The sequence below is a fragment of the Cololabis saira genome, chromosome 12 (genome assembly GCF_033807715.1).
Source record: "Cololabis saira isolate AMF1-May2022 chromosome 12, fColSai1.1, whole genome shotgun sequence".
Lineage (NCBI taxonomy): Eukaryota > Metazoa > Chordata > Actinopteri > Beloniformes > Belonidae > Cololabis > Cololabis saira.
The window spans coordinates 35,218,810-35,236,479 of record NC_084598.1 but is presented as its reverse complement, the minus strand read 5'-3'; the positions used below and the strand labels follow the sequence as shown (position 1 = coordinate 35,236,479).

At 38.3% G+C, this 17,670-nt stretch overlaps 1 protein-coding gene across 1 annotated transcript; it reads right to left on the bottom strand.

Moving 5' to 3' along the window:
- Positions 1–6,732: 6,732 nt before the first annotated feature.
- On the bottom strand, positions 6,733–17,426 carry tmem115 (transmembrane protein 115). Its single transcript, XM_061736701.1, has 3 exons — positions 16,736–17,426; positions 11,403–11,767; positions 6,733–8,970 (listed from the first exon to the last, which is right to left on the bottom strand). Exons 1-3 carry the CDS (start codon positions 17,225–17,227, stop codon positions 8,682–8,684), a joined length of 1,146 nt encoding a protein of 381 aa, XP_061592685.1. The 5' UTR covers positions 17,228–17,426; the 3' UTR covers positions 6,733–8,681.
- Between the last annotated feature and the right edge of the window lie 244 nt (positions 17,427–17,670).

Here is a 17,670-nt window from a genome sequence, read left to right as displayed (position 1 = left end):
ATTAGCTTGAATGAATGCTTAAAAGGTCCCCTTTAAAATGATACCAAAGACAATATTGTGAAATATTGACAGATATTCTGTACATGAGTCTAAACCAGGATATGCACCAGCATCTAAAATGTAATTTTCTGAAGGGGATGGGTAACTTCATGAGCTGATAACTATGATATAGCTGCCACTCAGGACGGGTTATCATACCAAAATATAATCTACAGACATAGATCTTTTCAAAAATTATGAGCAAGTTTGGTCACCTTGAGTGGTGCTGACCAGTGACATTTTGGGCTCTCAGACCAGATATCAGTGCCACTCAAGGTGACCAAACTTGCTTATAATTTTTGAAAAGATCCATATCTGTAGATGATATTTTGGTATGATAACCCTTCCTGAGTGGCAGCTGGATCATAGTTATCAGCTCATGAAGTTCAGAAAATCACATTTTAGATGCTGGTGCATATCCTTTAGACTCATGTTCAGGATATCTGTCAATGTTTCACAATATTGTCTTTGTATTGTCTTCGTATCATTTTAAAGGTGACCTTTTAAGCATTCATTCAAGCTAAGATGTGAATCTTTCTGACCAACATAGAGGTCACTGCAGCTCTTTAAACTATAAACAACACACATTTTTACACAATTTTTGCCTAAATGATATACTATCTTTTATCCCCGTGTCATCTAGAAACAACAGAGACACAAAATACAAAAACTGGAATACTCACAGGACCATAAGGATTCGGGAAATGTATCACATCTTAGCTTGAATGAATGCTTAAAAGGTCCCCTTTAAAATGATACCAAAGACAATATTGTGAAAAATTAACAGATATCCTGTACAAGAGTCTAAACCAGGATATGCACCAGCATCTAAAATGTAATTTTCTGAACTTCATGAGCTGATAACTATGATCCAGCTGCCACTCAGGAAGGGTTATCATACCAAAATATCATCTACAGACGTGGATATTTTCAAAAATTATAAGCAAGTTTGGTCACCTTGAGTGGTACTGACAAGTGAAAGTTTGGGCTCTGGCCCCTGGACTAATAGGGGGAACAATGTACCTGTTTACTGTGATGACTGTATTAACTATATTTATTTTATTTATTGTATTGTGTGTTTGAAGTGGGATATGTATGTTGTCCTGTTGTTGCAAACCAAATTGCCCTTCGGGGACATAAAAGATTTTCAAATCAAATCAAATCATGTAAGTATTTAATTTAAGAGTACTTTTCAGTAAATAGTAATATCAACAAATTGTTATTATAATTTTAAATTCCAGCCAAACGGGTGGTTTTATCATCTGATGTTAATCCTTGAATCTGAAAATGATTGCAGTTATGTTCACACAAACCCCGGGACACACAACATTTTGAACCTAAAGTAAATAAAGCTTATTCCTGTTTTATATACGTTTCTCCTTCTTTTGGAGTCAACTGCAGGAAGATTACTGTGCTTACTTCTCCACCTGGTGGTTATTTTAGGTCAATACATTCAGGAAATTGAAGGTGAAGTCTGTAAATGTTACCTTCAGCTCATCTTGGGAAATGTTTGAAAGTTAAGATTGAAAGTTCATGCTCTTTTTTTGGTATTACACAATAAAAGTGTAGGCAACAATCTACAGTATGTCTCACACATGTCAGAAATCCATGAAAGTTTAAGCTGGAAAAACCACATCAACCATGTCTGTAAAGAAATATCTAAATCTATTGGAATTATTGGCAAATTCCATAGTTTGGTGAATGAAAATTGTCCCCCAACTCTTTATTATAGCTTGATATGTCCATATCTCACTTACTGTAATATTATTTGGGGAGCTACCTATAACACACATCTTCATAAACTTCATATGTTGCAAAAAAGATTCTGCAGGATTGCCACACACAGTAATTGGTCTACTCATTCTGCCCTTCTTTTCAAACAACTCAATATTTTACCCATCTTTAAGTTAAATACATATCAAACCTGCAATTTTATTTTCAAAGTATTGTTCCTGCCAGTTTCATTTTCTTTGCCATGTAAAGATTTTTTTCAGTTCAACAGTAATATGCACCATTTTAATACAAGACAGGCCAATCATTTAAATGTCCCGAGGTTCCGTCCTGGTTTGTGTCAGTTCTCCATCAGATACAGTTATGGAACGCCTATACAGCAATCTCGTCTACCTCTACTTCATTCAATCATTTAAAACATAAACTCAGGACACATTTAATTGATCAGATTACCTAATGATATTTCTAGATTTGTTATTTTTTCTTTAATCATGTAGATACCACGTATTCTATTCATGCTGCTGTTTATTTGCTTTGTTTTTGTTTTTAGACTGCAATCATGTATTCTGCATATTTTAAATCTTTGTACAATCTTTTGCTGTATTTTACAGGTAGAGGCCTGTATAAGCCCCTTGGGCTTTTGCCTCAGGCTAGCACATTAACAATCTCTCTTTTACATTTGTATGTTGTTCTGTTTTTTTAATCTGTGCTGAATAAATAAAAAAAAAAAAAACATCTTAATCATTTTAAGCATTAAAATGTTAAAGGAAATCTGAATTTATCAATGTGGTGTAAATAAAAATCTAAAGAAACAACAAATTCCAGCCAAACAGGTGGTTTTATCATCTAATGTTAATCCTTGAATCTGAAAATGATTGCAGTTATGTTCACACAAACCCCGGGACACACAACATTTTAAACCCTAAAGTAAATAAAGCCTATTCCTGTTTTATATACGTTTCTCCTTCTTTTGGAGTCAACTGCAGGAAGATTGCTGTGCGTACTTCTCCACCTGGTGGTTGTTTTAGGTAAATACATTCAGGAAATTGAAGGTGAATTCTGTAAAATGTTACCTTCAGCTCATTTTGGGAAATGTCTGAAAGTTAAGATTGAAAGTTAATGCTCTTTTTTTGGTATTACACAATAAATAGTGTAGGCAACAATCTACAGTATGTCTCACACATGTCAGAAATCCATGAAAGTTTAAGTTGGAAAAACCACATCAACCATGTCTGTAAAAAAATATCTAAATCTATTGGAATTATTGGCAAATTCCATAGTTTGGTGAATGAAAATTGTCCCCCAACTCTTTATTATAGCTTGATATGTCCATATGTCACTTACTGTAATATTATTTGGGGAGCTACCTATAACACACATCTTCATAAACTTCATATGTTGCAAAAAAGATTGTGCAGGATTGCCACACACAGTAATTGGTCTGCTCATTCTGCCCCTCTTTTCAAACAACTCAATAGTTTACCCATCTTTAAGTGAAATACATATCAAACCTGCAATTTTATTTTCAAAGTATTGTTCCTGCCAGTTTCATTTTCTTTGCCATGTAAAGATTGTTTTCAGTTCAACAGTAATATGCACCATTTTAATACAAGACAGGCCAATCATTTAAATCTCCCGAAGTTCCGTCCTGGTTTGTGTCAGTTCTCCATCAGATACCAGTTATGGAACACCTATAAAGCAATCTTGTCTACTTCTACTTCATTCAATAATTTTAAACATAAGCTCAGGAGGACACATTTAATTGATCAGATTACCTAATGATATTTCTAGATTTGTTATTTTTTTCTTTAATCATGTAGATACCATGTATTATATTCATGCTGCTGTTTATTTGCTTTGTTTTTGTTTTTAAGACTGCAATCATGTATTCTGCATATTTTAAATCTTTGTACAATCTTTTGCTGTATTTTACATAGGTATATAAGCCCCTTGGACTTTTGTCGCAGCCTAGCACATTACTAATCTCTCTTTTACATTTGTATGTTGTTCTGTTTTTTTATACTGTGTTGAATAAATAAAAAAACAAAACATCTTAATCATTTTAAACAATAAAATGTTAAAGGAAATCTGAATTTATCAATGTGGTGTAAATAAAAATCTAAAGAAACACAACAAATTGTTGATATTATCATTTTAAATTCCAGCCAAACAGGTGGTTTTATCATCTAATGTTAATCCTTGAATCTGAAAATGATTGCAGTTATGTTCACACAAACCCCGGGACACACAACATTTTAAAGCCTAAAGTAAATAAAGCTTATTCCTGTTTTATATACGTTTCTCCTTCTTTTGGAGTCAACTGCAGGAAGATTGCTGTGCGTACTTCTCCACCTGGTGGTTGTTTTTAGGTAAATACACTCAGGAAATTGAAGGTGAAGTCTGTAAATGTTACCTTCAGCTCATCTTGGGAAATGTCTGAAAGTTAAGATTGAAAGTTCATGCTCTTTTTTTTGGTATTACACAATAAAAGTGTAGGCAACAATCTACAGTATGTCTCACACAAGTCAGAAACAATGTACGCCAAAACCTCCAGACTCAGAGACAGTTTCTTCCCCCAAGCTGTTGCTTTGATGAACTCACAACACATAAGAGTCTCAGAGTAATCAATCACTGTGCAATAATAATAATGATAATAATAATAATAATAATAATAATAATAATAATAATAATAATAACCACAATCATATGCTGTAATAATGCACCTTTCAATAACCATGTCTACCTCATACTGCTGCACCTTTCATTAAAAAAAAAAATGTATATATGTTAATAAGAGCTGTCATTTGTCTATTTACTGTACAGTGACCGAAAATAACAGTCAAATTTCCTGTCTTGTTTGACCTGACTTGGCCAATAAACCTGATTCTGAATCTAAAATAGTTATGGTTTCTGTATCACTTTATCCACTGATTTAACTTGGCCGATGCCAAGTGTCTTTAAAAAAAAATACAAAAAAATCATATCATAGTACAGTCAGTAATACTTAAAAATGGAAACTAATGCTGTGTTTTAATCAAAAATTTTGGTAACAAAAAAAAAAAGACACTCAACTCATGACTTATTGGCTTGTTGTTGTGCAGAAATCATTCACTGCAAGGCAGCAAACAAAATAATAATGCACCCTCAACCGAAACTTTTACAATCGTCTTTTATTTTATATTGACAAAAAGAAATTTATATTAAAACTAAAACAAAAGTCTGTGCAAAAGCCACAGGACAGAGATATAAGGAGTCTCTTTAGTGTGAACAGGATCCTTTAGAGCAAAAGTGGAGACAGAAAAAGAAAAAACGAAAACAGCGAAAAACTCCTGAAATCTTATGAATGACCACATGGGGCCGATCATACATGTGATCGGATATGGGGTATATAATCTTTTGTTTCAACGCAGGCTGTTATAAACAAGCACAAAGGCTGGTGCTCTTTACAATGGTTTTCTCCAAACAATGACTTTTTTAAAAGATATTGTGTCATTTTACAAAGTGGCTTAAAAAAAAGAAAAAACAAATCGCGTTCACATACTAAACTAGGGACCAGTGGCCCAACCATATAATTAATTATTAAATTCCATTCCTATTTCGACATGTTAGAACATTCATGACTTTGGCAACAGATGTACTTGAAAATAAAGAGTAGGAAAAAAAAAAAAAGAAAAAAAAAAGGTTTATAACTGATGTATATGAGGTACTCCAGTAGTTAGTGCTCCATTTTCTCAACTTCTCAGGCTAAATGGAAGAAAAAAAAACATCTTGTTTTGCTTCATCCAAAACTGATTTTAGGGATCAATAACCCATACAAACAAACACTGGACATTCAGTGGAGAAATAATCATCTAGTTCTGATTAATGGTTCTCTCCATCTTTGCCCAACCAAGAAAAAGGTCATGTTTAGGAGAAACTAGTTAAAGAACATCAGCCCATGGTGCATCTGCAATTATGACCAAACACTTGAGTAAAGGAAAGAAATAAATGACAGAGTTTGTAAACAAACTGACAAATTGCAGTGTTTGCAGTTTGGCCGCTGTAAACGGAGGCCACTTCAATAATCACTACTGCTGAATATCACTGATGTTATTCATTTTTGCCTGCACTTTTCTTAGTTTGACAGCATGCAGCCGCAATCCTCTCTCGTCTTTGAGGTTTGCAGATGGAACAAATGGGACTGCAGGAGAAGGGAGAAAAACCAAAACAAACAACCGAAAAAAGCAAGGGAACATGGTTGGAGGCTGAAAGTCAGACTGAGCAAGCTCAGTCTAAAACCGTGAGGCTGCCAACCTAAATGTTCCTTCAGTATTACCCCAAAAAAAGAAGAAGGGGGAAAAAAAAGACAACTTCACCACATTAGGCAACCTCAGTTATCTGCAGGCAGCAAAGTTAGGGTGTGTTCAACCGTGTTGCTGACTTTATTGCGCATTGCAAGCTGATGTGCGCGGAAAGCTGAGCTAATTATCAGACTTGCATGTAAAAAGTATTAAAAAAAAAACAGCATAAAACTGTAATTGCACTGTAAATGTATGCAATTATATACAAGGTTATTTGGACTATTTTCAAACAAATGCTACTGTGAATATTTGCAATGGTCGGTTGCGGTTTGAGACGTCAGATATGCGAGTGCAGCTCAACTTTATCCACTCTGAAGCTCCACTGGACTCGGGATCGGCCTAAAAAAGGTACTGCGTCTAATTCCTCTGTCCATTAATTCGTATTTACTGATACAAGGACCAATACAGCAGCAGAAGGAACATAAAAGTAAAAACAAAGGTAGAACACATACAAAGTCATCCGTCTTTATTCTGAACGTAATTCTTTCAACTGCTGAAATTAACAGATGTCAGTTTTTACAGACCATTTCCGCCGTTTTCTGAACGCTTCCTTATAAACCTCGTATCTACTGCAGACACGCTCCCACGGGGCTTCCAACACACGAGGAACCAGTCTGAAATCAATTCATATAGTGTTTTATTTAGGGACAATTTAAAAAAAAAAAAAAAGTGGACTGTTATTCCAAAACCTGTAAAGGTACAGAAGAAAGAATCATTTAGCTCTAACAACCAATCCACTTTTGCCAAACATGTCAGATCAAACCTTTTCCAGGAAGACGTTTACACACTGAACTGTCTCCGTGGAAACGAGATCGTCCACATCACCTCACGTACTGCTTTTTAAATTGAAGTTCGGCAACGCAATAGGGAAACCAAATTTCTCACATAAGTTGTTGACGCTTTCAGAAATGATGGGCTGGTTTGTCATTACGAAGGCTGAAATGCAAACTGCTGTAATGAACGTGAAGGTGAAACGGGCTTCCGGTGATTTGATTATAGCCTGAATACCATGCAGCATTTACAAGAATGACCTTTACATGTGCATGAAGTTCATTTTTGTCTTGATGAAACAATTTAGCTGCCCATAAATCACCTCAGAAATGTGTTCATCACTGCTTGCACCAAACCCTTTGATTTAAGAAAATAAAAGTCCAAATGATGTGAATGGGAACTGTACGACGGACCGAATACTAATCAATACAGAAATCAGTTTATGGTTTCATTTATCCTCATGGGCTGGCGTCCAAACTCTGAGAAACAGAACATTCAAAAATCCTAAACTGCAACTAAGGAATGATGACTCGGCACAGACTGTAAATATGCATCAAGGCGACTCTGTACTTTTCTCTTGCAGTCAGCATTTATCCACATTTGTGAGGGTTCAGATGACTTACAGATCCACAGATAACAACCAGCACTCTTTATCATATGCATCAATATTATTCAAAAGCTTATCTTTCACATATTATCAGATCTAAAATAGTAAAAACGACAAAAGGTGCAGGATGGTGCTCAGGATTAGACCTGGAATTTAATAAAAAGCTTTAAACCAACCCATAACTCGTTAAAACTGGATTATCATCCACAGACGTGTTTTGAGTGCAACATTGCTAACATGTCTTTATAGTCAACAGAAAGAGAGATTTCTGTTTTTATTTCTTTTAGTGGCCTAGATGGGAGAAAAAGAGAAGAAAAAAAGGTTATCCATTGCAGGAGCAAAGGAGTTCCAAACAAAAAAAAAAAAGGGGTGTATGGTCCATTTCTCCATCTGTGATTCCAGATCGGGATCAGGTGCTAAATTAATTGCTCTACGCACTTCTGTTCCACCTGGAACTCCTTCAGACCTGGAAGTTTAGTAGTGCAGTGTATCTAGCGCGACAAACCGGCAGCAGCATCTCTCCTTTAGTCCAGCAGGTCGGTACACGGCACATGCTTTTCGTTGCACGCACATTTGCAAGACGCACGTCTGCAACACGCAAACCAGCAGACAAAGTCACCTGCGGCGTTTCTCCGCGCTCATCAAACTGGCGATTCATAAAGAATCAAAGAATGAATTCCTATTATTAACGCTTTTCTCTGTGCAGGCAAAACAACAAATATGGCTGCTCTGAAAAAGACAAAAAAAAAAAGAATTTTGTACATCGTTTTTTTGTTATTTATTTAGAAAGTAAAGAGAAAGAGACACACGTAGCAGGGATCAGAGTTCTGCAAATTGGGATTGAATCCAAACCACACAGAATTTTCTGACTCTCTGCTGCCTTCGGAAAGGCGGAGAAGAATTAAGTTGCAAGTGAGCCCGACTGTACTGAGCAGGTAAAACCGACATTTCTGAAGGGGAAGCGCTGTACAGTCTTCTGGGCTTCACAATAACGCTGACAGTGTTTGTGAGGGCAAGGCTGTGTATATTAAACTCGCCACACATGTGTTTTTTCTTTTACATATCGTGTGTACATCTTATCACTGTCACTGAACACGTATGTATACTAGTCAGGGACGCTGGACGCACTCGTATACTTGCCAGTGACGCCAAACTTACGGTGTATATCTACACACTTGCATGTGCTCCTCTTGCTATGATCTAGGAGGTGCGTCCTCAAAACTGATAATGCTGGACTCGGAGTGTTGCACTGCGCCCGAGGACGGCGCTCCGCTGCCCTGTGACCCCGGGGAGGAGGCGGAGGAGAGGGACGGGACCATGGCTCCCCCGGAGGACGGCGGGTCACGCCCCACTGGGAGGAGCGGCTGTGTGTCCGTTCTGACCTCGTCCTCTTCGTCATCTTCCTCGTCATCCATGCTGGGCCAAGCAGACTGGTCCTCCACTCGCTTTAGACGCTCGTTCAGAGCTTTCAGGGCCAGTTGTCTGGAAGGAAGGGAGAGATAGATGTTCATCATTAAAATCGGAGAAAAGTTAGCTGGAAGTGTAGTTTTTTTTTCATGTCTTAACCCTTGTGCTGTGTTTGGGTCAAGGGAGGGTGAAGGGAGAAAAGAAGGAATGAAGGAAGGGAGAAAAGATGGAAGGAAGGAAAGAAGGAAGTAAGGGAGAAAGGAGAAAAGAAGGAAGGAAGTAGGAAAGGGAGTAAGGAAGGGAGAAAAGAAGGAAGGAAGGGAGAAAGGAGAAAAGTAGGAAAGAAGGAAGGAAGTAGGAAAGGGAGAAAAGATGGAAGGGAGGAAAGAAGGGAGAAAAGATGGAAGGAAGGAAGGGAGAAAAGATGGAAGGAAGGAAAGAAGGAAGTAAGGGAGAAAGGAGAAAAGAAGGAAGGAAGTAGGAAAGGGAGTAAGGAAGGGAGAAAAGATGGAAGGAAGGGAGAAAGGAGAAAAGTAGGAAAGAAGGAAGGAAGTAGGAAAGGGAGAAAAGATGGAAGGGAGGAAAGAAGGGAGAAAAGATGGAAGGAAGGGAGAAAGAAGGAAAGAAGGAAGGAAGTAGGAAAGGGAGTAAGGAAGGGAGAAAAGATGGAAGGAAGGGAGAAAGGAAGGAAAGAAGGGAGAAAAGGAAAGAAGGGAGGGAAGAAGGAAGGAATGGAGAAAATAAGGAAAGAAGGAAGGAAAAGCAAAGAAGGTAATAAAGGAACGAATGACGAAAGGGAGGTAGGAAGAAAAAGGAGTAAAGGAGGGTAAAAAAGGAGGAAAAGAGGAAAGGAAGAAGGAAGGAGAGAGCATGGCAGGAGGAAAGAAGGATAGAAGAATTGGGTCATTTTGACCCAAAGACAGCACAAGGGTTAAAACATCTTGAGCAGAACTTTGTAAATCGTCTCGGAGGTTCTTTGCATCGGTTAACTGACCTGGAAAATAACCATAAATAATCACACACTCCAAATAGCTCTAGTTCGATTATTCATTAATGTACTAATGTAAATTAGTAATAAATGATAATAAATAAACGGTAGCAAAACCAAAGCCCTCCTTGTTGGCACTCCACACCAGGTTCAGTTATCCTCCAGAACTCACCTCACCTTCGATGCTCAGGTCATACCCGTCTCCTCCAGTCACTAATCTGGGAGTTAAGTTTGATCCTCACCTGACCAAACCTCCTTTTATCGTCTCAAAAACATCTCCAAACTCTGCTCCACTTTAACCCTGTCTGATGCAGAGAAGCTCGTCCACGCATTCATCTCCTCTAGACTGGACTACTGTAACTCACTCTTCACTGGGATCACTGGCAGGAACATCCAGAAACTGCAATACATTCAAAACAGCTCTGCCAGGATCCTGATGAGAGTCCCGGAATATGAGCACATAACACCCGTTCTCCACTCACTCCACTGGCTCCCTGTCTCAACCCAGATTGAATACAAAGTCCTACTCCTCACCCATAAATGCATAAATGGACATGCACCTCCGTACTTACAAGAACTCATTACTCCCCAAAGCTCTACCCGCATCCTCAGATCTACAAACCGCTTGCTCCTCCAGGTTCCCAACACCAAGCTCCGCACCATGGGCGACCCGGCCTTCTGCTCAGTAGCTCCCCGCTTATGGAACCGTCTCCCTGACCATCTAAGGGCGGCACAGACTCTGGATTCTTTTAAGACTGGCCTAAAAACCCTTTTATTCAGGAAGGTGTTTTTGAGTTAAGTTTTATGACTTATTATTGTTAGTTTTAAATGTGTACTGGCTCTGTAGCACTCTGAGATTCTTGGATGAAGGCCCTGTCCCAATACACCCCCTACCCCTACTTTTCAGCCCTATCCCTAAATTTTGCGCATTCCCGTGAGGGTAGTGGTGTCCCAATTCCTCTTTTCACCTAGGGGGAGTGTGCTTATTTATGGATAGTGAGTATGAATCTGGCCCTACAGAGCGAGTGTTTTCCGATGCTCACTAGCTGACCTATGGCCAGATAAATTTCCCAGAATGCTTTTCGTCAGTCATTTGCGGACTGAATAAAAAAAAAATATGGCGGACATTTCTTATTTTTTAGTGAATAAAATCAATATTTTGATGACGTAGCACGCAAAATTTAGGGGTGGTGCTGAAAAGTAGGAGTAGTGGGTGTATTGGGACAGGCCCCTGGGAAGATTTCAAGTGCCCTAAAATCTGTGGCTTCTTTTTTAGGGGTAGTGGTAGAAAGTATGGGGTGTATTGGGATTGGCCCGAAGAGTGCCTTACAAATAGAATGCATTATTATTATTATTAATTATTATTATTATTATTAGATTTCCCTTTGAAATCTGTAATTCCAAATTAAAAAAAATATTGAAACTTGTTAAAAAAAATGTTCCTCTACATTACTGTTAAAGTAAAACTGCTTCTGAATCTGTGTTTGTTTTCCTTTAATGGATCCTGGACGTGTCTCACCTCCTCCTCTCTGCATCCTGCGGGTCTGTCCCTGGCAGGCTGATGGTGATGGAAGACGGCGCCCCCACGTCGTATCGCTTCACCATCTTCCGGCACACCTTGACCTTCACCAGGGCCGCGTGGACCAGCCCTGCCAGCAGCCCCACGGCCGGCTGCACGGCCTCAGGGAAGAAGCTGGCAAAGGCAAAATGGTCCGACATGTCCCCCCGGCCCCGGCTGTGTCTCTGGTAGAAGCGCAGGTACACCCACCCGGCCAGGGCGCCGTAGCTGTACGCAGCCAGGGGGGCCGAGCTCTCCAGCAGCCCAGACAGGCGGAGTAAGCCCAAGAAGAGGAGGACCAAAGCCGGCGCTGCTTTCAGTCTCACCTAAAATGAGAAGGGAAAATTGTTGGTCCATTTACGTGACATAAAACCCTAAACATTGATAGGCTTCATGTCCTAACCTGGTCAACAGATATAAGAGAAATGAGTCAAGTCACACATTTCACATAAAATTATAGTTGTGCAGGAAAATTTTTAAACGCTTCTGTATTTCTGGAACCATTTTGCTACTAAGCTCCTAAGACCTAGTGTGATTTTCTTTTTATTGGTGCTTTGGGCCCCCATAAAGAAATTAAATGTTTTGAAATAGACAACAAAACAAGTGATGTCCACATACGTGTACACCGGGTCTTAGGATATTAGTTTGAATTTCAAAAAATAAAGTGTTTTTAATGGGAAATCCACAATTACAAGTCAGGCTTTAATAAAAGTCTGGAATTCGCAGGCGATTACTATACTATCCATCATGGACAAGGTCTCCCACCCCCTCCACGAGAGTGTCAGAACCCTGGAGAGCTCCGTCAGCGACCGGTTTCGTCACCGACCGGCTTCGTCACCCGCGATGCGTCACTGAGAGGCATCGCAGGTCCTTCCTCCCCGCGGCCATCAGACTGTACAACCAGGCAACCGGGCCTGCTCTCAGTAGAAATGGACTATAACATGTGCAATAACAACATGTGCAATATCCGTCTACCTCGTACACATCCTACCTGCTTTTTTGCACTGTTTTTCTCTCTTTCCCGTACTGCACTACTTTTATTTTTCATTCCAATGTACAGGTATATACTGTTTTATATTTCGTAATTATATATTTTTTACTTTTTTACCCTTTCCCTGCATGTGTGTTAAGTGTACTGCTGCTGCACAAAGTGAATTTCCCCATTGAGGGAGAAATAAAGGATAATCTAATCTAATAACTATACATGTATATAACTACACAACTAGTACATAACATATATATATATATATATATATATATATATATGTATGTATGTATGCATGTATTAGGGCTGGGCGATATATCGAGATTTTAATATATATCGATATATTTTCAAACGCGATATGGTACGAGACAATATCGTTTATATCGATTAAAATTTTTTTTTATGATTTTGATTTTATAGCTTATTTTGTGACAAATTGACTTGAATGTTTTATTTGAGATTTGCACAAATGTTTTGTTATTTGCACAACTGTCAACCTCAGTGGAAAAGTCTGCCTGTTACTGTCTACATTGTATTAATTGCACAGTGTATTTTAATTTAATTGTTATGCAGGAAAGGGATATTTGTTTTATTTTATTCAAGAAGCATTTTTATTCTATGCTGGCAGTTTATTTTTATTTCATTTGTTTTATACATTTTGATATTGTGCAGACCTCTAATAATAAAGGTACCTGTGTGACATTTGGCACGAGGCTTTGTATTAAAACTGACTGTTTTTTTAATGGTTTGCCTCAGAAAAAAATGAAGCTAACAGAGATGCTAACAGAGATGCTAACAAAGATGCTATGCTATAATGCTTTGGGGGAAACCCCAATTATGTCGCAGAAAAAATATCGATATATATCGAGTATCGCCATTCAGCTAGAAAATATCGAGATATGACTATTGGTCCATATCGCCCAGCCCTAATATGTAGGTATAAGAACTATGTATAATATAGTATACTATAATATACTACAACACATAATCATAAAAACAACAACAACAACAACAACAACAATAATGTTATTGTGTAATAGTCCTCCACATCATAAAGTAGCTCAAGGTGACATCTAAGCAACTGCACAGGTATCTCACACTGGCTGATGATGTTCCCATAAGGAAAACAAGGAGCATTCATGTGGATGGAAAGGGGCACAAACTTTACTTTGTGAAATAATAGTAGTACAATTAAGCTACAGCCTACCATGTAACTAACCAAAAAAAGCTGTTGGAAAACTAGTCCGATAGATGCAGCATCATTTTTCCTCAGCCAATTTGTATTTTTTTATGGTCTAATCTACTTTTTGAAAAGTCTAATAATGAAATTATTCATAAAATGTTATTTTATAATTAAGAATCTGAATAGAGATATGTAGATGGTGTAGTTAGTCCAGTTATGTTGGTTTGTGTTTCTGGTGTATTCATCTAAGAATATTAGTGTAGGACAACACCTAACTACATTTCAGCTTAGACCAATTGTCAATAACTGTTATACACAGAAATTACACGATAGTGTTCTTGACAAGGAATGTTTAAACGTATCCAAGTGAGTAGATGCATTTGCTAACATACATTTACTTGAGTGTGTATAAAACAGAAAATGTTTGTGTATACAAATCTTTAGATCAATATAAATGTACTCTTTGTGTCGTTATAAGACACACAGTCTTTTATATCTGATCGAACCCTGTGACTTTAGGACCTGCAGTGTTCAAAAACTGCAGTACAATTTAAGATTAAGATATAGATTACTTTATTGATCGCCACGGGGGAAATTCAGATATCACAACTGCTCAAGAAGATAAATATTAACATTATTTATGTTATTTGTGAAAGGGGGCAGATCAGATAAGATTCTTCTTCGTTCTGCTCCCTTTTCATTCATAGGTTGGGAACGTTTGTATTTGTGTTTGTTTTAAATTGTTTTGTTTTTTGAATGAAATAAAGAATAAAATGAAATGAAAAATGAAGAAACTCATGACTTAAATTGTTCTAGTCTGTTAGGTGCTGTTTCATTCTTTTAAACCAATACTACTACTAAAGAAAAAAGTGAAACACAACACGTTTCAGCAAGTATGAATATGTAAAACTGGTGTGGCGTACTGCATCAGAGTTGCATGTGGTGGAGTGTGTGGTCCACACTCGAAATTTTTAAATCTCGTCTTAAAACTTATTTTTATTCTTTGGCTTTTAATCCAGCATGAGAGTTGTGTGGTCTCTGTCCTGTCTTTTATGTTTATGAATCACTGGTTATTGTCTGTCTGGTGTGTTTTTATTTCGTGCTTGTCTGTCTGGTGTGTTTTTATTTCGTGCTTGTCTGTCTGGTGTGTTTTTATTTCGTGCTTGTCTGTCTGGTGTGTTTTTATTTCGTGCTTTTATGTGCTCTTATCTATTTTATTCCGTTTTTAGTTTTTACTATTTTATTATCTCTTGCTGTACTCATTGTGCAGCACTTTGGTAACCTTGTTGTTTTTAAAATGTGCTATATAAATAAAGTGGATTGGAGTATTTTGCTCCAGTTTGTTCTGCAGACATAAGCAAACAGAAAGGTATGTTTGCTAGCTTAGGCTAGGTCTGGTTTGCCTTTTGCTACCTCAGATGTAAACAATCTTTTCATTTACATTTATAAATACTCCACCAGAGCAAAATGTTAAGCATCCACCTGCACACATCAGTGGAGTGTTTTGTCCCTCTAATCTAAAACCAAATCAAATAGCTTTTTATTTTATTCTATTTTAAGTTAAATGACTTGTCTGTCCTCAATTTGTGCTAATAATAACTCTGATAAAGTCACTTGTATACAGATGTCAGTGGCTAGTTGTTAGATGTTTATTGAATTTTCCCCACATAACAGCGCTGCCCCATGTATCACCAGTGTTTTTTTTGTTCTCCAAAATAAAACTCCAATAAATTTACATTTACATTTATGAATACTCCACCACGGCAAAATCTTAAGCATCAGTGGAGTGTTTTGTCCCTTTAATCCAAAACGAAAGCAAATAGTTTTTTAATTTTATTCTATTTTAAGTGAAATTAGGACTTGTCTTAATTTCAGACTATATAATACAGACTATTATATATACTATTATATAATTCAGACTAAATTTGTGCTAATAATAACTCTGATAAAGCCCCCTGTATACAGATGTCAGTGGCTAGTTGTTAGATGTTTATTGTGTCACCAGTTTTTTGTTCTCCAAAAAAAAAAAAAAAAAAAACGACAATAAAACTAAAAACAGAAGCTCAGTACATTTAGTCCATGGGCCAGACCAGATATCAGTACCACTCAACGTGACCAAACTTACTTATGATTTTTGAAAAGATCCATGTCTATAGATGATATTTTGGTATGACAACCTTCCTGAGTGGCAGCTGTATCATAGTTATCAGCTCATGAAGTTACCACCCCCTTCAGGTTAATTGATGATTCTAAATTGGGTGTATTATACGTTTCCTGAATCCTTAAGGTCCTGTGAGTATTCCAGTTTTTGTATTTTTATTTTTTTGTATTTTGTGTCTCTAATGTTGTTTATAAAACTAAACTGATTCTTTATCTCATTATGTCCTTTATGTCCTGTATTTGCATGATAAAGACCAGTTTGTGACATTAGCCTAGTGGCTGTTATAGTTTCATAGGAGCCTAATGATGCTCTTCTAGTTTAAGGCTCACAATGACCTTTAACAATTATATATTATTTAACCCTTCCTGAGTGGCAGCTGTATCATAGTTATCAGCTCATGAAGTTACCCACCCCCTTCAGGTTAATTGATGATTCTAAATTGGGTGTATTATACATTTCCTGAATCCTTAGGGTCCTGTGAGTATTCCAGTTTATGTATTTTGTGTCTCTGTTGTTCCTAGATGACACAGGGATAAAAGATAATATATCATTTAGGCAAAAATTGTGTAAAAATGTGTGTTGTTTATAGTTTAAAGAGCTGCAGTGACCTCTATAGTGGTCAGAAAGATTCACACCTTAGCTTGAATTAATGCTTAAGGTCCCCTTTAAAATAATACCAAAGACAATATTGTGACACATTGACAGATATCCTGTACATGAGTCTAAACCAGGATATGCACCAGCATCTAAAATGTAATTTTCTGAAGGGGGTGGGTAACTTCATGAGCTGATAACTATGATACAGCTCCCACTCAGGAAGGGTTATCTTACCAAAATATCATCTATAAACATGGATCTTTTCAAAAATCACAAGTAAGTTTGGTCACCTTGAGTGGCACTGACAAGTGAAATTTTGGGCTCTGGCCCCTGGACTAATTTTGGTAGACGTCACAGCGGACTCTCACCTGTGGCACTCTGAGCACCGTGGTATCTCCCATGGTCTGCTTGAGTGCAACCAAGATACCTCCAAGAAAGCCGGCCCCTCCGTGGACACGCACAGCAAACAGGAAGTCCAGGTTAAAGGTCGCCACATAGGTGAGGAGGTAGGAGAGGCCTGCCAGGAGTCCTGCTGACACATTAACAACTGCAAAAAAGATAAGGAGCTCCAGGGCCCCCCACAACGGCTCCAGCAGGCGTCCGCAGGTCATGACCGTCCCCACATTGGCCACCACACCCCAAATGTGCGGCTCCACCATCCCATGAGTCACCAGCGTCCACACCCAGAAGTTAGGCGGAAAAAGGTAGCCGGGGGTAATCCCCAGGGCATATGGAGTGTCGGCAGCCCATGACAGCAGGTAAAGCAGAACCACGACAACACTTATCGCTTTTACCACCACGCTGGTGCTGGCCAGGGCAGCGAGGAAGTGCTGCCTCGCCACCGGCAGGTAGCGGTTCATCGTGGTCCTCTGTGAGGCGGCTGGTGTGAAAGCAAAACCGTTCCTTCTGGACTTGTCCCTGGGTGTCGGTGAGAGGTCAGTGGTGCCAAGCAGAGCAGGAGACGGAGACTAGGAGTCCTGGAAGCAGCAAAATCCACACTTTTCTGTGAGTTTTCATTTGGGATCGTCAGTCAGTGTTGGAAAAGGCAGATTTGGAAAAAGAAAAAGTGTAAACGCCTTCTCTTCAACTCTGAGATGACACCTGGGAGGGGGGGTACACCTTTTTTTGTGGCCCACAGACTTGAGAGAGAGATAAAAACAGGTGAGTTTGCTGAAATAATAACCTCAACCAGAGGGAAAACCTATTTGGATCCAGCCAGCGACCTCCAGCCTGGGTTTGACAGAAGTATAATGAGCTTACATGTCACCTCAACACACTTCCTGAAACAAATGCACCAAACATG